This window comes from Triticum urartu, chromosome 6A (assembly GCF_056163025.1).
Source record: "Triticum urartu cultivar PI428250 chromosome 6A, HENAU_Tu73, whole genome shotgun sequence".
Lineage (NCBI taxonomy): Eukaryota > Viridiplantae > Streptophyta > Magnoliopsida > Poales > Poaceae > Triticum > Triticum urartu.
In genome coordinates this window covers 516,192,070-516,214,763 of record NC_141878.1, presented here as the reverse complement: position 1 = coordinate 516,214,763, position 22,694 = coordinate 516,192,070, and the positions used below count along the sequence as shown (strand labels likewise).

General features: G+C 45.0%; 2 protein-coding genes across 3 annotated transcripts; one reads left to right on the top strand and one right to left on the bottom strand.

Moving 5' to 3' along the window:
• Window positions 1-2,986: 2,986 nt before the first annotated feature.
• PSAT1 (phospholipid sterol acyl transferase 1) lies at window positions 2,987-16,402 on the bottom strand. The gene is made up of 17 exons (XM_087528564.1): window positions 16,063-16,402; window positions 14,551-14,686; window positions 13,502-13,646; window positions 12,552-12,721; window positions 12,398-12,474; window positions 11,559-11,769; window positions 11,288-11,462; window positions 10,992-11,091; window positions 10,829-10,923; window positions 5,077-5,128; window positions 4,905-4,976; window positions 4,572-4,740; window positions 4,133-4,237; window positions 3,978-4,062; window positions 3,811-3,893; window positions 3,605-3,728; window positions 2,987-3,440 (listed from the first exon to the last, which is right to left on the bottom strand). The coding sequence occupies exons 1-15, from the start codon at window positions 16,315-16,317 to the stop codon at window positions 3,812-3,814; spliced, it is 1,929 nt and encodes a 642-aa protein (XP_087384690.1). The 5' UTR covers window positions 16,318-16,402; the 3' UTR covers window positions 2,987-3,440; window positions 3,605-3,728; window position 3,811.
• A 3,044-nt stretch (window positions 16,403-19,446) lies between these two features.
• LOC125529591 (uncharacterized) lies at window positions 19,447-22,226 on the top strand. 2 transcript variants are annotated; one of them, XM_048693998.1, is made up of 7 exons: window positions 19,447-19,594; window positions 19,699-19,743; window positions 19,846-19,963; window positions 20,582-20,641; window positions 21,280-21,397; window positions 21,481-21,697; window positions 21,878-22,226. In XM_048693998.1, exons 1-7 carry the CDS (start codon window positions 19,550-19,552, stop codon window positions 22,046-22,048), a joined length of 774 nt encoding a protein of 257 aa, XP_048549955.1. In that variant the 5' UTR covers window positions 19,447-19,549; the 3' UTR covers window positions 22,049-22,226. The 2 variants fall into 2 exon arrangements, with proteins under 2 accessions (XP_048549955.1, XP_048549956.1); XM_048693999.1 differs by lacking the exons at window positions 20,582-20,641; window positions 21,280-21,397; window positions 21,481-21,697; window positions 21,878-22,226 and adding an exon at window positions 20,085-20,575.
• Window positions 22,227-22,694: the final 468 nt, after the last annotated feature.

Here is a 22,694-nt window from a genome sequence, read left to right as displayed (position 1 = left end):
AAGAAGGAAGGCGTCCGACTACCAAACGAGGAGGAGTTCGAGTCGTCCAAAACTAGGAGACCAAGGTGGAGGGCAGTCAAACCAACCAAGGCCACTTATAAATGCTTCAAGAATAGGATGAGGAGGGGGGGACTTCGACTTCAAGGGCAAAGAAGACGGAGGAATTAAAGCTCTAGTTTAACCTAAAGTAGATTCAATCTAAGACATCACGCCTAGTTTGAACACCTCAAGAGCTACTGACCTCATGACAGAGTCGTCGGACCCCCCAAATTGCACTTGTTGATATATTGCTCCCCGATATAATCCTTTGTGTGGTTAGCTATTCGGCATAGCCGACCATTTGACCAAGCGGGGATGGCCAAATGTGGCCTTTGCCCGTTGTGCGAGTAAGATCATAAGTGGGCGGTACACTTTGAGACATTCGAGAATAGCCAAGGATTGGTTAAACCTTGAGAGCATTGACATGTAAAGGTGGGCGACGAAGTGATCTATAAAGGATTGGTGAGCCAACATGTCAAACAAAATGAAGGTAAATAGAAGAGTGATGTCCTCTATCACCATGCTCATTGATTGGGTCATCTGTATTGAAAGAAATCTACGGGTCTTTCGCAACAAATCTTATGCACGCACAATTCTCCTGCAAGCCATCAAGCAGGAGGCAAACCTTTGGTTCATTGCTACGCAAAACACTTACTAGGAGAATTATGACATGGGAGCAATGACCTTAGTTGTAATCTTTCGTCATTCTTTTATATCTGAAAAAGTCTTGTCTGTCTTCTTTTTAATCAATGAACGAGGCAAATATTCTGCCTCCGTAATGAAAAAAAATGTTTCTGAACCCATATGTATTTTTTAGGGACTTGGTATCTGTTTACTGTAGTGAAATTGAAACGTGTAGTCACTTATTTTTCTACTGCGTGATTGCCACTGAATTGTGGAATGGAATTGGGCCTTATATTGGTTTGAAAAGCGGACCCACTTTTGAGAATGCTGCTAGCCCGTGCACGAAAGTGCTGATGTTGCGCATGCGGCTGCTACGTGGTCGTTGTGGAAAGTATGAAACAATATCTACTTACTTTGATAAAGCACAGGAGGTGTTTGGTTCCGGATTGGTAACGCAAACGTAAACGTAATGAGTTTACGGTGGTAATGTAAACGGAATGGACAAAACATGCAATTTGTTTGGCTACCTACTGTAACGTCAATCAATACCGGGATTGTTCAAGAATTTATGGCAGTGAACATGGAAGGCAGGCCGAGACGGCAGTGGCGGGCCACCGCTGGATATGGCGGCGGAGTACAAGGGCCCGGACGGTAAGAGCGTGAGTGAGCGCCACCGCGGCCGCTGCCGTCGCCGGCACGGGCGAGCGGCGACCTGTCGTCAAGGCTGAAGGAGGAGATGAGGCGCCGCAGGCACGCTGAGGAGCGACGAGCCGCCGTCGGCTGGACAAGACCATGACCGGCGCTACAGGCACGTACAGGACCTCCAGTTCGACGCAAGGCTGGCCGATGGTCGAGAAGTCGTTGGACGCTCCGACCGCCTCGCCGTCGATCTGCTCCTCCGACCAAGTTCCGGCCATGACGGCGTGGTGCCAGAGAGGAAACAAAGAGCGCCGGCAAAGCTTCCTTGCCGCGCGTGAGGAACGAGGAAGGAGGCTGCATAGCTCGTGCGATCGCATCTGGTGCGGAGAGGAGATGGCTGCAGCGTAATCTGTTATAGCAGATTTCCAGCCGTATCGGTTTTGTATTAGGCTGGGATTTGATACCATGTTAACGGATTACAGAGCAATAAAAACAAACACGATTTAGCGGGACCTGTTAACGCTGTAATCAGATTACGTTACGGTAGCGCGAAACAAACACCTCCACAATGGTTTCGGATGCAGTGTTTCCGGAGAAAATTGACTCTGACAAATTTCTCGCGGGCCGATTTTTGCCCTCTGGTCCTGTCCGAGATCAACTGGACACTGCAACAGCTGGGTTGGAATACCTGGCGCACCATCCCGCAAAGTCTCGCAACAGCTGAAGATTAGTTCAAACTGAGCTAAATCTGAGTAAGGCGATAATCTCTAACTAGATTTATTTTGACTAGGGGGCGGAAGGCGCCGCTCTGCATCCCTAACCGTCACGAGTGATGACATGTTTTTACCGTCACGAGTGACAATACTGGAAGAACTAGGGAACAAAGATACAGAAAAGTAACAGCCAGTGACACGGGGAGAATCATGCGACGGTTGACAGTTATTATTATTATTATTTGAAATAAGCAGTTATTATTATTATTATTTGAAATGGTGACGGTTAACAGCTATATGGTGGGAGATGGACCGGAGAGCCCGATCAAGTAAACCATCTGGACATTTGGTCCAAAGAGAAAAGAGTACAAAATCCTGAAAAGAAAGTGTGCGAAAGAGGCTACATTCACCTGTCCAGCGCCCAGCGTGCCACCCAGCTTCCTGCCATCTTTTGATGTGAACCTGGTAGCGACACCATGCAGGAGCCGTGCGTACCAAGCTATGGGATGTGTAGCGATCGACCACAAAGTCTTGCAAGACCAAGACTTGCCTTCGTCTATCGTGACGATTGACAAGCTAGGCCGTAAAAAAGGAGCGCTGGATTTTTCGTCATGGGATGAATGAATGAATGTACCAGGTTACCAGCCGCCATTAGATTGCCTTTTTACTGGAAGCACTTCTATATTCTATTGCGGCGGACTTGACCATCGTGATGGGTTCTTGAGTCCACTGCCGGAGGAGTACATTGCTAGGCTACGGAGATGGTTGATCCATCACAATCTTGAAGCCGCTGCTGCCACGTCCCTGCTCTGGTTTCCCCGACGATGAAATCGGTTTTCTTTATTGACAACAAAGGCACGAGAATTAACTTTCCACGGGGGAAAATGGCACGGCGAGGCAGCTCTTTATAGTCACGTGGTAGCAGGCGCAACCATGCAAACCAAGAAAATAACCGCACGAGAATCGACTCATAAGAAATAAACCACGCATGGCTCCATGGAAGCACCCAGCATGCGTCTTACCAATTCAACAGCCAATACATGTTTAGCGGTAGCCATAAGATCTCCAGGGGGGCAAATCGGAGCTGACCTGGCATTTCTCGATTGGCTAATGAAAATTTACATGTCCAATGGCACTAGTTTTGCGTCAGATAGATAACATACTGATGGGGCCATTTTTGCTCAAACCCTTGTCTTAACCAATCAAAATAAGCCCTGGATATTCATAGAGGGAGTACTATGGAAGTACGGAGTACCTTCTTGGACTCTTACTGTCAGCAATTGGCTGCCCAAACAGCCAAACCATCGTCTACTGTACACATCAGTGTGATCACATGGCAAAACTTCAACACGATCAAGTCAATTCTGCTACGAGTGGCTCCCACGTGGCTGAAGGTTTTGGTGTTACAAGCAACACCGCAAAATCCTGAAAATATCATTACCACAGACATAAATTAGTTACGAAAATGAGGCACGTCAATCAGAATACGTCAACTCCAAAGATAAAAAAAAAACCTTGTTTCAAAAAAAAAAATACTCCAAAGATAAAAAATACTCCAAAGTAGCCACAAGACAACAGCATGATTTCACCTGTTCTGGATGGGGCCTAAGCCCCTGACTTGTCCTGGCCATCGCCAAGCGAAAGAGGAACGCTCGGTATGATTCACAGGACGTGATAATCAAGAGTTACTCAGTCAACCAAACAAGCAATGGTCTGCAATAGGCAAGTAAAGCATGTCAGGAGCAGTTTTCAACAAAGAGAGTAAAATGATAATTACGCCACCAAAGCCACATACTTCAGAGATACTGCCGAAGGAGCATAGTTGATGAATATTTCAGCCTGCAGCTCATTCCTAGATGCACGTCACCAAACGTGTACCTGAGTTACAGTGATAGGAAAATGTCATTGTTACCGAAGATGAAAACAGTGTAACTGGCAAGCAAAGAAAACTGGGTCAAAGACCTGTATTCACAGAATTCTGGAAAGGCGCACCGAGCTTTTGCATAGTCCCAGTGGCAATCTTCGTGTCTCAATGGACCTCGGAACGCTGTTTAACTTCTGTTAAGTACTGAGAAGTTAAATTGAACTTGGTATTCCAAGAGACAAAAGCAGCAAACCTTTTGTCACGAATTTTGATTTTGAATAAGGGTGCATGTCATGCCACATTTCAAGCCATAACTCACGCATAACCACTGGCATCCTAACAATATTCCTGTGATTTGCTGTTAAAATAAGAAAAACTTGTGTCATCTCACAAAGAACATCAGCAGTAGTGTTTCGTTCAAACGAGGGATTTATTTTTGTATGTGTATGGGAGAGGATTGGATGCAAGTTCTGGAAAATATGGGAACACCACACTCACATGCAGATACTCCTGACTCAAAGTGTAAACATTACAAAGTTAGTGCAAAGTTGAGTCACTTATTTTGGGATGGAGGGAGTATGTGACAGCATAAAACTCCGTGCCCCTCATAGCAAAACATGGTAGTAGGTACCAGGAGAAGTACTATAACCAAATCTTAAAATAAATGAGGGAAAGAAATTGCAGTGTTGCACCTTTGTCAAGCTCCCAGACTGCTGTTCTCCATCCTGGAATACTTTCAGCATCCTCATAGTACGTTATGTACTTTACATGTGGAGCCCTCGTCATGTTGGGAAATAGATCCTCACCATGATAGTGCTCAGCATTCATTCTTGTTTGTAAATCAGACCCATCATGTTCTGCCTGCAAAAAGAACACGAAGGGCTTACTAGGAAGGGAAAATTAACACTGTGATATACCACAAGAAAATAGTCACAACAGTTTGAATAGCCAAAACATGGATATTGACAGCCAAGGCCTTCAGTTTGCACGTTTAGAACAATACCAGCAGGCAGAAAGTAGAATACCTGTGGAGTCCTTGTTATGTTCACTTTTGGCCCAAGCCATTCCTTGCACAATGACAGGGAGTTGTAGGATACCTGTCATGAAACAGCTATTCAGTTGCTAATGTAGAGTAATTTTATTTGTTCAACCAAATGAGATCAATTTTATGTAGGAAAAGCATTTGGTAATACATACTGTTCCATCTCCACTGGAATTGTTAGGCTTTCCAGAAAAAGAATGACCTGATCTGGTAAGGAAAAATAATATTACAAAGTGGCGCCAGATAAATATTTCTGAAGACCAAAATTAAAACCTTGGAATGTTTGTAACAGCTAAGAAACTCAAAGAGTTAAAAATAAAAGGCATGAAAAGCTATTAACAGTGAATAAGTGACACTGAAGTACTAATTACTAAAGCTGGAAAACGTGCTATTGGACCTCTGAAAACTGTTAGATGTGTATAGTCACTTGTCTTATATCCCCAGTGTATAAGGGGTTCTCTGCACTTTGACACACTTGTACATGTACTGGCCTCTGGCCTCAGTCAATGCAGTTGCTGATTATCCAACATGGTATCAAATGCTAGGTTAGCTCCTTCCTCCCGCACGATCCAATTCCATGCACCTCGTATCTAGTCTCCGGCCGCCGTCTCCGGCAGCCACGCTGCTGTCTCCGGCCACCTTCTCTCCCCCCTGGTGCTCCTCTGCCCCGCCCTCCGTCGTTGCGGCTCGGATCCGCCCCGACCACTGCTGCTCTGCCCCGCCCTCGGCCGCTGCAGTCCGGATCAGCCCTGGCCCGCCTCTGCTCGGATCCGCCCCGGCGCGGCCGCTGCTGCTCCGTTCCCGGCCACCGCTGCTTGGATCTGCCCCGGCACGGCCGCTGCTGCTCCGTCCCGGCCGCCGCTGCTTGGATCCCGATCCCTGCACCCTCGCCTTGGCTCGATCCGGTCCCAGCCGGGCTTCCTGAGTCTGCTCGTTGACTCTAGGAGGCGCTGAAGCCTCCTCCCCGAGCGCTACATCCCCGCACCCTCGTGCGTGGGGCTCTGCTCGACCGGATTCAGTTCGGGCCTCTCGATCCAGATTCAGTTCGGGCCTTGTCAAAAAAAAACCGCCATGTCTTCTTCGGGATATGTGGATGTTCCTCGGTGCACGGTGATCTTCAATAGCACCAACTATGCTGAGTTTGTGGGCTTCATGCCCATCCACATGCGCGGTCTTCTCCTGTGGGGCGTTCTCTCTGGCGAGGTCCCCTGTCCGCCATGCCCTGTTGCTCCTGTGGCTCCTATCCCGCCGGTCCCGCCTGTTCTTGTTGCTGAAGCTTCTCAGGCTGATCGGGATGCAGCCAAGGCCCTTGATGATGCTGCAGTGGATGCTTATGACCAGCAGGTATCCGCTTACTCCGATGCTCTCTCTGTTTACCGGGATGATCTGTCTGCTTACACTCAATGGTGCAACGATGATGCTCGAGCGGCTGCTGTTCTCACTGCGAGTGTCTTACCTCAGTTTGTGTCTGAGTTCATGGGTCTCGGTACTGTTGCTGCGATGTGGGCCTATCTTTGTCAGCGATATCAGACTTCTGGTGATGCTCTCTACCTCTCTGTGGTGCGTCAGGAGCAGGGTGACTCTTCTATTGATGAGTTCTACTCACAGAGCCCTGCCATCTGGCGTCAGCTTGACTCTCTCCGGACCGTGGTTTGTGGTACTTGCCGCTGTTGTCAGACTGTGCGGTCAGACTTGGAGTTTCATCGTCTCCATGAGTTCCTATCTCGCCTTTGTCCAGAGTTTGAGCCTCGGCGCGCTCACCTGCTTGCTCGTGGTCGTGTTCCTATTTTGGAGGTGCTTGCCGAGCTTCGTGCTGAGGAGACACGCCTCCGGTCTGCTGGTTTGCTTGTGGTTCCCACTGTTCTTGCTGCCCGAGCTCCTGTGTTTTCTGCTCACCTCACCACTCAACCGCTTCTGCCCACACCCCCAGGGGATGGGTCATCCTCCTTCAGGAGAGGGCCGGTCGTGCTCGCACACTTTCTGTGGCTACTGCAACAGGCCAGGTCACCCAGAGTCAGATTGTCACAAGAAGCGGAGAGACCGGAAGCGCTCTTCATCTAGTGGGACTCGTGCGTCTTCCTCGACCTCGTCGCTCACTGACCAGGATATTATGCGACTCAAGCGCATGTTGGCCTCATCTGGTTCTTCCTTGACAGGTTTTGTTGCCGCTGTGACAGCCACCACCACTCCGCCCCCGCCAGAGCCTACTCAGTCAGGTACATCCTCGTGGGTTCTGGATTCTGGAGCTTCTTTTCATATGTCTTTTGATTCTTCTGCTTTATCTTCTCTTCGACCTCTTGATTTTCCTCTTAATGTTCTCACGGCCGATGGCACACCTCTTCCTGTTGCTAGTCGTGGCATCCTTTCCACTCCGTCCTTCTCGGTTCCTAGTGTTTCTCATGTTCCTCATCTTACCATGAATCTCTTTTCCACTGCCCAACTTACTGATTCTGGTTGTCGTGTCATTCTTGATGCCGACTCTTGTTCTATTCAGGATCGTCGCACTCAGGCTCTGGTTGGCGCTGGCCCTCGGCGCCGTGAGTCTGAGGGCCTTTGGGAGGTTGACTGGCTTCGTGTTCCTTCTGCTGCTACTACATACGCCAGTTCACATGCTCTTGCTGCCTCATCTTCTGCGTCCTTCCAGCAGTGGCATCATCGACTTGGTCACATCTGTGGCTCTCGCTTGTCCTCATTAGTACACCAAGGCGTCTTAGGGTCTGTCTCTGGTGATGTTCGTTGCATTGTGATGGTTGTAGGCTTGGCAAACAGACCCAGTTACCCTATCCTACCAGTGAGTCTGTATCCCAGCGTCCTTTTGACTTAGTTCATTCTGATGTATGGGGTCCTGCTCCTTTTGACTCGAAAGGGGGTCATCGCTACTATGTTCTGTTTATTGATGATTTCTCTCGCTACACTTGGCTTTATTGTATGAAATCTCGCAGCGAGGTTCTCCCCATATACAAGCGTTTTGCTGCCATGGTTCAAACTCAATTTTCCATGCATGTCCGTATCTTCCGTGATGACTCAGCTGGAGAGTATATCTCTCACATGTTGCGTGGTTTTCTTGCAAAGCAGGGTACTCTTGCCCAATTCTCTTGCCCTGGTGCCCATGCTCAGAATGGCGTTGCTGAACGCAAACATCGCCATTTGCTTGAGACAGCTCGGGCGATGATGATCGCCACCTCTCTTCCACCTCAATTTTGGGCTGTGGCCATTTTCGCATCCACACACCTCATCAACATTTAGCCATCGGCTGCCCTGAAGGGTGGTATTTCTATGGAGCGTCTCTCTGGTCGCTCTCCTGACTACTCCGCTCTTCGTATGTTTGGATGCGTCTGCTATGTTCTTCTTGCTCTGCGAGAACGAACCAAGTTGACGGCTCAGTCAGTTGAGTGTGTTTTCCTTGGCTACAGTGATGAGCACAAGGGCTATTGCTGTTGGGATCCTGTTGGTCGCCGACTGCGCATTTCGCGTGATGTGACTTTTGATGAGTCTCGTTCTTACTATCCGCGTCCCTCCTCCTCGAGCTTTTCTGTGGAAGATATTTCCTTCCTTCTCCTTCCAGACACGTCTCCCTCTGTGCCTCCTGTTCTACCCTCTCCCTCGATGAGTCTCCCTACACCACCGGTACCACCATCCTCTCCCTCCTCCTCCACTCCCTCGTCATCTCCCTCCCCACCTTCCTCTCCCGTCTTTCACCCTCACTCCCCCTTTCCTCACTACTACACTCGTCGTCCTCGTGCTATGGATGATCCTACTGATGTGTCCTCTACTTCCGGTGCACCATCTCCCACGCCTACGCCGGTCCATAACCTTCGTGTTAGGCCTTGTCCCCCTCCTGATCGCTATTCTCCTGACTGGTATGGTCTCTCTGCCATTGCAGAGCCCACCTCCTATCGGGCCGCCATGACTCAGCCTGAATGGCAGCTTGCGATGGCCGAGGAGCTTGCGGCGCTTGAGCGCAATGGCACGTGGGATCTGGTTTCTCCCCCTTCTGGTGTTCGTCCCTTCACTTGCAAGTGGGTCTATAAGATTAAGACTCGCTCCGATGGTTCTCTTAAGCGTTTCAAAGCTCGTCTCGTGGCCTGTGGTTTCCAGCAGGAGCAAGGACGCGATTATGATGAGACATTCGCTCATGTGGCTCACATGACCACGGTCCGCACTCTCCTTGCTGCGGCTTCTGTTCGCAATTGGTCCATCTCTCAACTTGATGTTCAGAACGCTTTTCTCAACGGCGAGCTGCGTGAGGAGGTTTATATGCAGCCACCACCGGGGTACTATGCTCATGATGGCATGGTCTGCCGACTTCACCGCTCCCTCTATGGTCTCAAACAGGCCCTCGCGCCTGGTTTGAGCGCTTCGCCTCTGTGGTGACTGCCGCTGGCTTCTTGCCCAGTGACCATGATCCCGCATTGTTTGTTCACACATCTCCTCGTGGTCGGACTCTTCTCCTTCTCTATGTTGATGACATGATCATCACTGGTGACGACTCTGACTATATTGCCTTTGTTAAGGCTCGTCTTCACGACCAGTTCCTCATGTCTGATCTTGGTCCACTTCGCTATTTTCTTGGGATTGAGATCTCCTCGACCTCTGATGGCTTCTACATCTCTCAAGAAAAATATATTCAGGATCTTCTTGCTTGCGCTGCTCTCGGTGACGAGCGCACTGTTGTGACTCCTATGGAGCTCAACATTCAGCTCCGTGCCTCTGATGGTGATCCTCTTCCTAATCCCACTCGCTATCGTCACCTCGTTGGCAGCCTTGTCTATCTTGCTGTTACACGTCCTGACATCTCCTATCCTGTTCACATCCTGAGTCAGTTTGTTGCAGCCCCCACCTCTGTCCACTATAGTCATCTCCTCCGCGTTCTATGATATCTTCGTGGCACGATCTCTCATCGCCTTTTCTTTCCCCGCTCCAGCTCTCTCGAGCTCCAGGCCTACTCTGATGCTACCTGGGCTAGTGATCCCTCAGATCGACGTTCGCTGTCTGCTTACTGTGTTTCTCTTGGTGGCTCTCTCATTGCCTGGAAGACAAAGAAATAGACTGCAGTTTCTCGCTCGAGCACCGAGGCTGAGTTGCGAGCAATGGCTATGTTGACGGCTGAGGTGATCTGGTTACGATGGTTGCTTGAGGATTTTGGTGTGGCTGCTACTACTTCGACTCCATTACTGTCTGACAGTACAGGTGCTATCAGTATAGCACGTGACCCGGTGAAGCATGAGCTCACCAAGCACATCGGTGTGGATGCCCACTTTGTGCGTGCTGCTATGCAGGATCAGACTCTTGCTCTTCACTATGTGCCCTCTGAGTTACAGCTGGCGGACTTCTTCACGAAGGCACAAACTCGAGCGCAGCATAGTTTTCTTCTCTCCAAACTCAGTGTTGTTGACCCACCATGAGTTTGAGGGGGGGTGTTAGATGTGTATAGTCACTTGTCTGTATATCCCCAGTGTATAAGGGGTTCTCTGCACTTTGACACACTTGTACATGTACTGGCCTCTGGCCTCAGTCAATGCAGTTGCTGATTATCTAACAAAAACTACCGGTTTCTTTAAAAATAACTATTGCACGCAAATTCTATCTCCAGTGTGCCCAACATTTCATAAGAAATAAAAACACAGAATAGATGTCAATAATATAAAGCAAACTAAAATAGCGTCAGTTCTTCACAAATATCTCAAAGTAGCAATGATAGCATCAAATGTGCAATTCTATGTCAGAAACAGCTAAAACTGTAGAAAGGCCCATTTGGCCCTCTAGATGAAACAAGTCAAGTTGTAGTCAAACAAACACTCATCTAGGAAAACCAATTCACAGAAAAAGACATGGGGAAACATAGACATCTGGTACTTGACTGAGATGAGCAGTTGAACTTTTGAAATAAAGATCAGTGATACCTGCCTTGACAGTAGGGACTGTTCAAACTCATAAATCACATCAGTTATTATCCAATTATCTGGATATGGTTTGCCACTTGGTGCAAAATAGTATCCTACCTGCTTGATGAAAAACCATGAGCGACGAGTAACAGTTTTTACAACTAAAGAAGAATCCACAACTATACCTCAGTCTTTGTATCAATGCCATATATGCAGAATACATTCTTTATTGGGGGTCTCTCCCAGGGCGTGAGAGGATTGAGAACTGGGTCACCCTGGTAGTACCTGAGATCAACAGGGACCAAAATACAAGGTCTTATATACTACTTTTCGTTATAAGCTAGACTCTATTTGGTGGTTGACTAGTTAGTATATCAAGCAACCTTCTTTGAAAATAAAATATCAAGCATGAACATCATTTTTTCTTGAAGAGACTGAATTACGATATAGTAGCACTGCACAACACAAGACTAAAACTTACTTCTCCAGCTGATGGATAAGGGCTTTGCTCTGTGGGTCATAATCCAGCATAGTTTTGAACAAAGTACCATCTGAAACTTCTCTGGCAGAAAATGATAATAGTGTTGGCTTTCCACACTCCATGTTGGATGTTATGTCCTCTGTTATGTCCATAATGGATGGATAAGCATCCGTACCTGAAAGGGAGAAACAGTAAAGACAAAAAGGAGTGCAACTGCTTAGTGGGGAAAAACATAAATATCTGCAATAACAGAAGTGACTTTATAAAGAACCTCGAACTGTAGGAACCTCGATAGTGACGAGGGTTGTGGGCCATCCAGAGTTGTCAGAACTATACTCCATCTCATCGCATTGTTGTCTGTTGATGTGGGCCTTTCCCTCAAAAAAATGCTTCCAGTATACATTATCAGCTTTGCAGTATTTTGAGAATGGCAAGAGCCATAAAGAAGCAGCAAATGAATTGAACATCAATCGGGCTGTCCCCTGAAACCAATATTAGAAGTTTAGATGGTAAAGGTAGGATTGGGAATCATGTAAACAATATGACATAATGCTATTGAATTTTTTGGCAAGCTATGCACAATAGTTCACAATGCTGACAAGTATAGATTCTGGACACAACTGGACTTCCTAATTATACAATTTAAAACACAATAAAATATATGCTTCACAAAATCACAGCACATACTATCAGGCCACCAGTGAATATCTAGGACCATATTTTGAAGCCTACAAATCAAAAGATAGACCAGAAGGACAAGGCAACATATATATTAAGTGCTTGAAAACATAATTCAAAAGCACTGTTTGACTTGACTGTGGTCTCCAAAGTTGAAGTTTGACCATTAATTTCTCTTACAATATATTGTTAATGACTTCAATATCATGGTCCCATGGAAGTGTTTTCAATACATATCTAATGTTAATATTGTTGTGTCACTAAGTCTGTTTTTGGAGTAATTGTTGGTAAGAGAAAATTTACATCTTACAACGCACATGCCTTTGTAAATCCAATGGATGAAGTAGAAACGCAAAACATATAACAGCAACCACCGGTAACTGAAAGAGGGCAAGTTATGGCAATAGAATAAAATACATAGAGAAAACTAACCTCAGTGATTGGAAGTCCAGACGTTGTCCCAGAGAGAGTGGCTCTGACTGATTCAGTAGATCCGAGAAGAGGGGCACCTGAAAGAAAGAGAAAACAGAAAGCGTGAAGAAAAGAAACAGTTATGGCAATGAATTAAGATTTCTGGTTAACATACCAACTGCAAAGTATGCATGTATATGTTTGTCGAGCCATTGGATATAGTGCTTTGGGGCAATTTCCAGTTTCAACCATTCCAAAAAGTACCGGAATACATTGTTTCCCATGGAATGAGCAAAAACCAAAGATGGCCCTCCTCGAAGTTTCAATGCAATTTCAAAAGTTAATCTGCACAAGAAAGGACTCATAAGCATCACACACCAAGCTCTCTCCACATATAACAGTGAGTACCCTTCTATTGTACAGAAATGCTCATAAATTGTTTCTTTTTGTCACTGTATCACAAATAACGTATGTGCTAACATAAAACTAATCATTCTGTAACAACTTAACTGGGACATGATTAAGTAAAAATTGGCATAAGAAAGCTTATCACTTAGGAATGGAAGCTTCTAAGGATAGCTAGCATTGCATTATTCTTGCCGGTTATTGCAAACAGCTATTCCCTATATTCATGAATTTATGACATTTTGGACATCGGCACGGTATCCAACATGCAGTCTTTAAAAGTTACTTCTTATATGGATACGTCAGTGAAGATAATTTAAATTCTATACTATGATCAATGAAATTTCTTCCATGATAAATCTAGTGCTACCATTTTCAGCTGACAATCTAAATAGCTGTTTTATATATCAACACAGTTTGTCAGCAAGTTTTAAAAACGTCATATATTTCTGAAATGAGGCAGCACGTCGGACGTCAGAAGTATGCTCAGCACTTATGGACATGATGCCAATTAAGTAAGCATCCTAAAATAGATAAATTAGAAGTGTTCTTGTCAATGTTTACCGGTGAGCTCAGATGTGCAAAGTGTCAACATCATTAACGGTATATATGACTATCAGTCTGTCAGCCATGTGTTTTAAAACAAAAACGAAATCCAGAAAATGAACTGAGAGTGAGAGAATTGATTGCTATATGACAACATGAGTTAAGTTTACTAACTTTAATTTATGAAAGTACAGATCCCTCTCCTCAAGCATCGATGGGGGTAGCCTCCAATCGTATGGAACAGCGATGATAGCATTAGCTTCAATACCAAAGTCTACACACCATTTGACCCATTCTTTCCATATTGAAGAAAGAGGACCTGAAACCTTGTCAATAATACCACATGAGTACATTTAAAAATCGAATATTGCTCTTTCTATCTTTTCCATGAACAAAGAATGGATGGTTTGATAATATACTAACAAACATGAAAATTATAAATGTGGGCAATACTTTCTTTCTTCTTTTTAGGAATAACATGGGGAATTCCTAACTTAGGAAAAATGTGTAACATTCCAGCCTAAATATGCTTAGGCCTGCCCACTTCGGATGAACCACACTGTCACATTACCCCGGTTACACTTTATTCCTCACTTGTGCAAAAGGGTTAATCCAGGGTTAATATACATTTGACATTTTGGTTTATATGTTTGGTATAACTCCCTCCGAACTAGCAAGGTGGAACTAAACCCAACTGTTTACTCTTACTCTACATGGGCTTTAGTTGGACATCTTTTTTGTTGGGCCTGGGTCTCTCTCATACCATGGAATGTTATGTCAATGAAAGTAAATATAGGAGGTTGCCATCCATTCAAGGAACAAAATACATGGGTTCTTTTCAAATGGTTGAGAACAGTCAACTGTATCGTCTGCTCTTCATTAGATTGAACAAGAACAGTTACACCCATGGATGATCGTGTTTTTCTCCATCGCACTAAGATAAGTATTGTGAGAGAATGAGGCAAGCAAATCAAAAATATTATGCAATGTAAAGCTTAGAACAGAATTAAGAACATGATCCATTCCTGACTAGTAACTACAACTGGGCAACCCAGTAATTACAACATCATCGGATGCCATAGCTGTTCATAATTTTGGTCACTTTTGCCCAAAGTTTGTGAAAGTAATGGAATGTCAAAGATAATAGAAGATCACACTACAGATGATCAAGTGCTACATAATATGAAACCAGTACTAGAAAATATCTAAGGTATAGAGTTTACCTGTTATATAACCAGGGTCCAACTCTGTAATCGCAGAAAGACCACTATCTGGCCTTGACTTGCATTCTGGATGGTCCGTCTGGTTATAAGGGTCAAGCAGCATGCACTTAAGCCAGCAATTTACAGCAGAGAAAAGCTGCACCATATTGAACAAACCAAATTAGACATAGCAAATTGATCAAATATTCATGGGAACAACCTATCAAGTACATAAGGATCTATGTGGAGCAAAGTACCATCTGGTCCTCTACAGAGTACAGTACACTTTCTTTGAACATGTTAGACATCATTGTAAGACCGAAGCCTAGTTTGGCCAGACAAGGGCTTGCCATGTGATCATGGGAATGGTCACATATAGTGCTGCGTCTTTTCAAATTTAGGAGGTGAGGATGAAATCCCGAGCGGTAAACAAATTATTAAATGTTTTTTTTTAAAGATCCAGCATGCTGCTGGCATTCATTGATTTAGCAGAAGAGAGCGGAAAACATTGTTTGATCAAGTGATCATATGGAGGAAAGAAAAAGATACAACAACACCACTAAGAAACGACTGCCTCTATTTCCCAATTTGGTCCCAGAAAGGATGCTCTGGGCTCTTAGTCCCTGCCAGACGCCACAAATCCAAATTAGCCCTGATTCTGCCAAGGATATCAGCCGCGCAGGCCATCTTTCCCCTGAAAGTGCATCCACTTTGTTCTTGCCGGATTTCCCAAGTGATTAGGATGATGATTGATTTGATGGCTTTTCTCTCCTGTCCCGGCGCCGCGTGGCGGATGAGATCCTGAACCCTGGTTGTGGTGCAGCCTGCAGCCTCCCAGTTGCGCCCTTCCAGGTCGACGCCTGAGTCCAAACTTGCAAGGACAATGGGCACTCCCAAAACAGATGGTAGGAAGACTCGAGGTTCCTTAAACAGGGCTGGCAGAAATACCCATTTCCCAGCTGCGATGCTGCAGCCGGTCATTGCACCACAGTCGGTTGAGATGCAGAAGCCAACAGAAGAGCTTCATCTTCCCCGGCGCCCAGGGCTTCCATATGATCGATCTTAGCACCCCGTTGTTTGCTGGTGGGAATTGCATGATATACGCAGAGATACCCACGCAACGAATTATTAAATGTAGAACTGCTGGTCACGGTGTTTCGCAATTAACAACAAACTACTACTAGTAACTGTAATTTTCTCACAAGTTTACCGCAAATTCATCCTATGCACAAATGAAGCCAGACAGGAACCAATGGAAAGGTTCAAATCGGCTGCCTACTTCACTGTCCACTAACAAACCTGAAAGCTAACTTTGGAAAGGACGTTACGGGGTAACAACTTTAGGCCAACAGAAGCTGTTCCCGAGTGTAACTGGCCAAAAAAAAGCAGGTGCCTGAATCAGCACAGATTGTTCTAAGTCTATGGACCAGCTGGGAGAACAGATACGCACAATAATAATCCCCAAACAACAGAAATGGCCAAAACGAGCACAGTAATCGGATATTTCGGGCGGTGCAGCAGAGGGATCTCGACCTTGGTGGAGTCGAGCCAGACGGAGTCCAGGGGGTTGAAGTCGAACGGCGAGTAGGGGCAGTCCAGCACCGACCACGCCCGCAGCTGCGTCGACGCGAATCCCGGGATTATTATCCCCGAGAGCTTCCGGTAGTCGAACTCCGCCTCGCCGTCCCCTAATCCGGCGGCCACTCCCACGGATGCCGCGGCCGCCGTTGCCACCGCGATAGCCATCGCGCAGGCGAGGCCGCCAGATCGGAACCGCCATGGAGGCATTTCGAGGTGATTTTGGCTGCTCTAGACGCAGATTGGTCCAGTGGAGCAATAGGTGGAGCTCTAGGCGTTTCGGAAGGACGACGGGGAGTACGTGGGGCGATCTGGGCCGTTCCTTTTGAAGAGGACGGCTGGAAACTCCCTCTTCATTGGGTTGCTAGGTGCCTTTTTCTTCATCATATAATAACCTTAGGCCACCTTTCTTTTGAAAATTGAATCTTTTCATTTGCATCCTAATAAATTTAGGCCATATTTCATCTGAAAACATAATCTTTCATTAATTATTCACTTCAAATTTTTTTATTCTTCCATATGTATCTAGATGATACTTACTTTAAACAATCTAGATACGAGAATTTAGTATTTGACTCTTATAACTCTCGTGTCATCCAAAGTTAATACTCTCTCCGTTTGGGAATAACTAACGTGATTTTAGTTCAAATTTCCGAACGGAGGTAATGATAAAAAGGATGACACGACAGAATATATGAGATAACCTCTACGGGAACGAATTGTAATTTAGATTGACTCCTTTGACTCTTAGTTCAACTGTTAACCAACAACTATTTCTATTGGCATCTCTCCTCCTCTCCCCTCCACACTAGCAAATCATCGTATGTGGTAAGACTAAGAGTCGACCAATGTATCATTTTGTGTAGGTTGACTTTATAGTTATTGGGGGTGTAAAAGGGAGAAATTAAACAAAACCAACCTAAAAGAAGATCTACTATTGACAATGTATTGGTCGAATCAACAACATAATCGGACAACCTTTCGATACACATGAATCCCCAAAAGGCATGATTAGAGTGAGGGTGGGGCTTTGGCCAAACCAACCTAGGTGTAGCTTCCCCATATTTGCTTATGTATTCTAACACTCTCTCGATAAAAAAAAAGTGTCGCAATTTTTGAACTAAGGTTGATGAACCTTAGTTCAAAGTTGTGACTTTTTTCCAATCAGAGGGAGTAATTTCTTATCGAGATGCGTTCATCAATATTTAGCATGATTTAGCATGATGTGAGATTTTTTGGCCAACTTTCAGGTTTAAACCTAACTTCCTGATCAACAATGAGACACTCATTTTCTAGCATGAACGAGTGTCACATCTCGAATAAATTATATTTGATCGCTTCAAGTTTTAATAGAAAAATTGGAGGATAGGAATCCATTGTAATTTTCCTGCATGGGTTGTTTGATTTGTAAGATCTAATCAATATATGTCTATGATGATTCCTTCTGCACTAGATTTCATAGAAGAAAATTACCCACTCAAACTTCATCGAACGAGTCCCTTTTCCCGAGGTACAACCAACTTAGGGAGAAAAAACATGTAAAAATCAAATATGCACAACATTGCAATAGTGTTTTTTTATTCATGCGATTTGTAATCATGCAAATAAAAAAGGCCATAAGATGTTGGAATGGATGAATGGTTCCAAAAAAATTTAGTGCAGATGAATTCTATGGTTTGCAATCTTACGAAACAAATGTCCCTCGTGGTGAAAAATTGTAAGGATCATAGCTTTCAGAAAAATCCTTTGGAATCTTTTGAATAAAAAAGGGCACGAGATAGACACTATCTAGTGTCAGATTTCTCTTTTCTGCTTCTCGAGTTGTCTTGTACATTTAGATTTGAAATTTTGTGTGATGCAGATACATGATGTGTGTCCCCGCAAAAAAAAGGATACATGATATGTGTATTTACTAGTAGTGTTTTTTTTAATATTCAGAGTAATTATACGTGCACTGGATACTTGGCGGCAGCACTTAATCAAGGACACCTTTACTGCACCCGACACTGAGGCCATTCTAAACATCCCGCTACGCCATGGTGGTGGGGAAGATTTCTTCGCTTGAGCGTTCAATCGATCGGGCAACTATTCTGTGAAGACGGCGTACCGTGCTCTAGTGACTCAAAAAGAGTGATCTGCTCTAGAAGAGGGGCGGCTACCGGGACCTCAGAGAACAACGAACAGATGTGGAAATCCCTCTGGAAACTCAATGTGATGCCCAAAGTCAGAGTGTTTTGATGGAGAGTTCTCCGTGAAATTCTTCCTGATGAATACACTTTGAAGATGCATCATATTGCAGAAGTAAGCAGATGTAAGATCTGCCTTGCCATGGATGAAGATCTCCATCACGCATTAATTTCATGCTCAAATGCCAAACGTTTATGGAAGGAAGCTTTTGCGTGGTTTGATCTTCGGTTACCTCGGCTACATCCTAGCTCGTGGGCAAGGGACATATTGTTTGATCCCAGGTTTTCAGATTCAGACAGAACAAAAATTATAACCATTATGTGGTCCATATGGCACTCGCGCAATCGCTTCGAGCATGGGAAGGAAGAAAAAAAATCATGCAGTGGCTATCAGGATGACGAAAGAAGCTCTTGTTGTGCTAGAACTGCCAAGAAGTGTGGCGGCTGTACTACCGGGGCATGGTTGGAGGCCGTCGGATGTAAACATCGTCAAGATCAACACCGGATGGTGCCATCGGCTTTGCAGGTAACTACAGTGGCGCGAGAGGTGTAGCTCGTTCTAATGTGAAGTTTATGGGTGCTTGGTGTAAGCCCCACTTGGGCATTTCTGAACCACTGATAGCAGAAGCTCTTGCTATGCGGGATGGTGCGCTATTCGCGAAGCTACACGGACTCACGCATGTGATCATGGAGCTGAACAGTCTGGAGATGGTACGACTCTGGAATACTCGCCACAATTCACATTCGATTGTGGCTCCGCTGTTACTTGAAATTGGGGAGCTAGTTAGTGACCTTACTTTATTTGATGTTCAACATGTAAATCGGTCAGCAAATATTCTAGCACACCTATGTTTAAAGCGTGCTTGTGCACTAAGTGTGACTGATAGTTGACTGGATGATACTCCTAGCTTCCTAGTGACCAGCTTACTTGATGGCTGTCCTAGGAATGCTTTTGTTTGAATAAAGCTCTTTGAATTGCCTGCCAAAAAAAAAAACTTTTCCCAGTTTTTTTTAAGAAGGATACTTTTCCCAGCTAACAACGGTTTTTTCTCTAAAAAGGAAAAAACCTATCAGAAGCTACGGGCCGGCGGAAGAACCCCTCGAAGGCTCGAAATCCAACAAGTGCGACCCAATAACTTCGGCCCATGTAGATTAGTTTTTTCAGTCCTAACTCCCAAGATGCTTCTTCTTCCTCGGTTCCTCTTCCGGTCCCCCTTCCCGACCCCTAGAGCAAAGAGGCGCCGCGTGGCGCGGAGATGGCGGCGACGCTGAAGGGCATGTGGGGGCAAGTGATGGGCAAGGTTCGCCGGATCTTCCCCAAGAAACGCCCCAACCTCTCCTTCCCCCCCTTCTCGGTGCCGGTCGCCGTAGGAATGACGGGCGTTTCTTCTCTCTCTGATTGCAGAAGGGAGAGGCGATGCGGGAGCTGGAGGTCTCCATCCGGGCCAAGGTTCGCAAGGGGCGCGCCCCGCCCCAACTGTTGTTTTTTTCTTCGAGGTGATGGCCTATTGATCTTGTGGGTCTGGGTGTGCTGCTGCTGCTGCTGCTTCAGGGCAACGTGACCCAGATGGAGGACGCGCTGCTCCGGGCCTGCATGCTGTTCTCGAACCTGAGCTACACCGCGACCTCCGCGGTGGTCAGTCTCGTTGGAGCGTTCGCTTCTGGCCAAGGTGACTCTCTCTCTCGTGGATCTGTGATGCCATTTTCTTACAAATTGCTGCTTAATACTGTAGAATTGTGCTATGAATCCACTTAACAGAATGGTGCTTAAATTTGCCCGTGTTTTAAAAGGATGTGAATTGCGGTTATTAGAACCAAATCAGAGCACTGTCTGCTCCGAGTCCCTTCTTGATGTCTATGCAAGAGCCAATCCAGGGCGGTCCCTTCTTGATGTCCATGACAGTTCTCTCTTCGAAGAAATAATAGCCTCTTGGCCTCTTCCAACCTTTCAAAGGACCGCATATCCTCCGAGGAATGGTGTCTGTTCAAATGGGAAGATTATCCATTCTCCCTTTTTCATAACCAGTACACACTGTTTTTCTTATGTAATTATGTTATTATCATGTGTTCCCATTAAACAACTCTTGAAGGATGTTGATATTCCTTTTTACGTTTGCCTGCCACACCTTGACTCCTTCACATATAAGCCATTGCTGTTTAGTTTCTGGAATATTCATCTCTACTATGGGTTCTTGTATAAAATGAAGTTGCATAACTATCACCGTTGAGCTTCCTTGCAGAGGTTTACTGTTGGTACCACACATGCTTATATATTTTCTGTTTTGCAGTACATAAAATTGTTGGGGGTCAACCTATGCCTCGACTATTCAGGCTTGGTTTGTCTGCTGGTAAGACTATGAACCTGGTACTGGCCCTTGTATATTAATAGTGGCATGCAAATGCATATGCAAGCTTTATATTTCCAAGTTATTAAAGATGTCCTGTTCCAAGGCCAATACAACTTTCCAGCCAATTTAGCTGAGAACTAGTGTTACGTAATTGTTTTTTCATTCCTTTGAATTGTTAAAATTGAATTGATATCCAGTTAGCGCTCGCCTGGGAATTAGAAACAATTTTTAGGGCACGTTAACGATATGTACTAGTTATTGAACTTCTGCAAGGTTGCTTTCATTATTTATATTCCAAAATTCAATTGGAAGGGCACATGTTGGCTACTGTGGAACAATAGCCATGCTCAGTTTTCTTCATTTAAGTACACTATGTTTACTGTAAAACAACTTGGCGTAATTGAGGAAGCATGTAGTCTGTTAGATACTTGCAGCAGTAGATGGTCTTTCAAAATTTAGATTAAACTGAACCTGCTAGCTGCTAGCATATTTCTCCTGGCCTGGCAGAAAACAGGTCTAGGGAAATAAACCTTGGGCACGACCTTCAAAATTATTCGATGAATTGAGTCGTATTTGGTCTTGTGCTTGCATTAAACTTTTTTTTAGTGAGATGCTAATCTGATGGAGCAATATTCCAGGTGTTGGTTTGACTGCAGGGAAGATGATGTATTATGAATCATTGCATGCAACTAGCCTATACATATTGGGCCGTGAAGAGGAGCCCTTTGAGCGCTTGAAAATGGAGCTCGCTAATATGTGTGGTTTGCTAAATCATAATAGCTATTAGCTAAAAAAAATCTGTGTCAAGTGTACTAGCTAACTGCTCGTTTCACTTGCAGAATACTTACTAAGCATAGTGATGAAAAATTATCGGTTGAAGCTGTAAAAAAGCATTTCTTTGCCGAGAATCTCTACACTGATCAATACCAGGATAAATTACTTTTCCGGTGGCGCCAACGTTACTCGTATGTTGACAGCACCTATCTGGAAAGGATGAAGGAGATTGAAGCAAACAACTCAGTGGATAAGGACATAACAATGTCTGTCCAGACAACGGTAAAAAAATGCGACTTACAACTGATCTTGCGGGTTTTAAGAACTCAGAACATAAAGAGGCATCCTTGTTTTATGGAGGGAAATCTATGCATCCTTTTGCTTGCAAAAGTTTATGCCTTTTTTGCATCCATACTACCGAAGCAAATCAAAGCAACATCATTCTTCTCTTCATGTTTGTAGGGATCATTTGGGAACCTCATGGAGGACCCACTGGCCTGTATACTGGGTTCTCCAGACAGCGACATGGAGAATGATAAACCGCCTGAGCGCACAGCTACTATACTCAGGAAAAGAGACCTGCGAGCTCGGAGGAGAAGTCAGCGGCATCATCGTCGGCATGCGGCATTGTGAAGGTCCGATATTGTCACTTCCATACATGGAGCAGTGATACTTGATGTTCGAATATTTCCATTCCCTTCGACATTGTTGCAAACACACTTTTGATATTCTATAAAGAGCTCATGTGAGTCTGAGCTCCATTGCGCCACACACTACATGTGGCAAAGAGTGTCAGTACACATTTTTGTTCTCTTGTTTTCTCATTGCGCTAACTTGAGGCTGCTACTGTGTCGTGAATTATAGAATGCACTTTAGCGCCCAATCTGGCTAGCCCATTGTAGATCCAATCGCTAGAAATCATCCGAGGGTTAGGACTACTGTAGCCCCTGACTTGTAATCACCGGGTCAGAGATCTCGTTCTGTTTTCATCTTTTCTTTTTCTTTTTTGAGAATCTCGTTCTGTTTTCATCTGATCAGAAAAAAAGACTACTGTACCGTACATACTCTGTTGCTAAGCCTTTTCTTGCAACAGCAGGGCGAGTGTTGTCTAGACTGAGACTGGGCCTCTCCATCAGGCCATGCATTTGCAAAATACTAGGCCTAATTATGTTGACAAAAAATCATAGTTACTCCTGACACGAGCAGTTCACCGGTGTAAAGATATACTCCCTCCGTTCACTAATATAGATATTCTTTTATATTTCAATATGGACTAAAT

What these genes read in the sequence shown, in the direction of transcription:
- PSAT1 (XM_087528564.1), bottom strand. Translation starts at nt 16,317, where the DNA reads ATGCCTCCATGGCGGTTCCGATCTGGCGGCCTCGCCTGCGCGATGGCT. An exon ending in ATTCCAGTGGAGATGGAACA is followed by an intron (nt 4,977 to 5,076) that starts GTATGTATTACC and finishes GTTTCATGACAG; the next exon opens with GTATCCTACAACTCCCTGTC. An exon ending in ACATAACAAGGACTCCACAG is followed by an intron (nt 4,741 to 4,904) that starts GTATTCTACTTT and finishes TTCTTTTTGCAG; the next exon opens with GCAGAACATGATGGGTCTGA.
- LOC125529591 (XM_048693998.1), top strand. Translation starts at nt 19,550, where the DNA reads ATGGCGGCGACGCTGAAGGGCATGTGGGGGCAAGTGATGGGCAAG. An exon ending in GGGGGCAAGTGATGGGCAAG is followed by an intron (nt 19,595 to 19,698) that starts GTTCGCCGGATC and finishes CTCTGATTGCAG; the next exon opens with AAGGGAGAGGCGATGCGGGA. An exon ending in CAATGTCTGTCCAGACAACG is followed by an intron (nt 21,698 to 21,877) that starts GTAAAAAAATGC and finishes TCATGTTTGTAG; the next exon opens with GGATCATTTGGGAACCTCAT.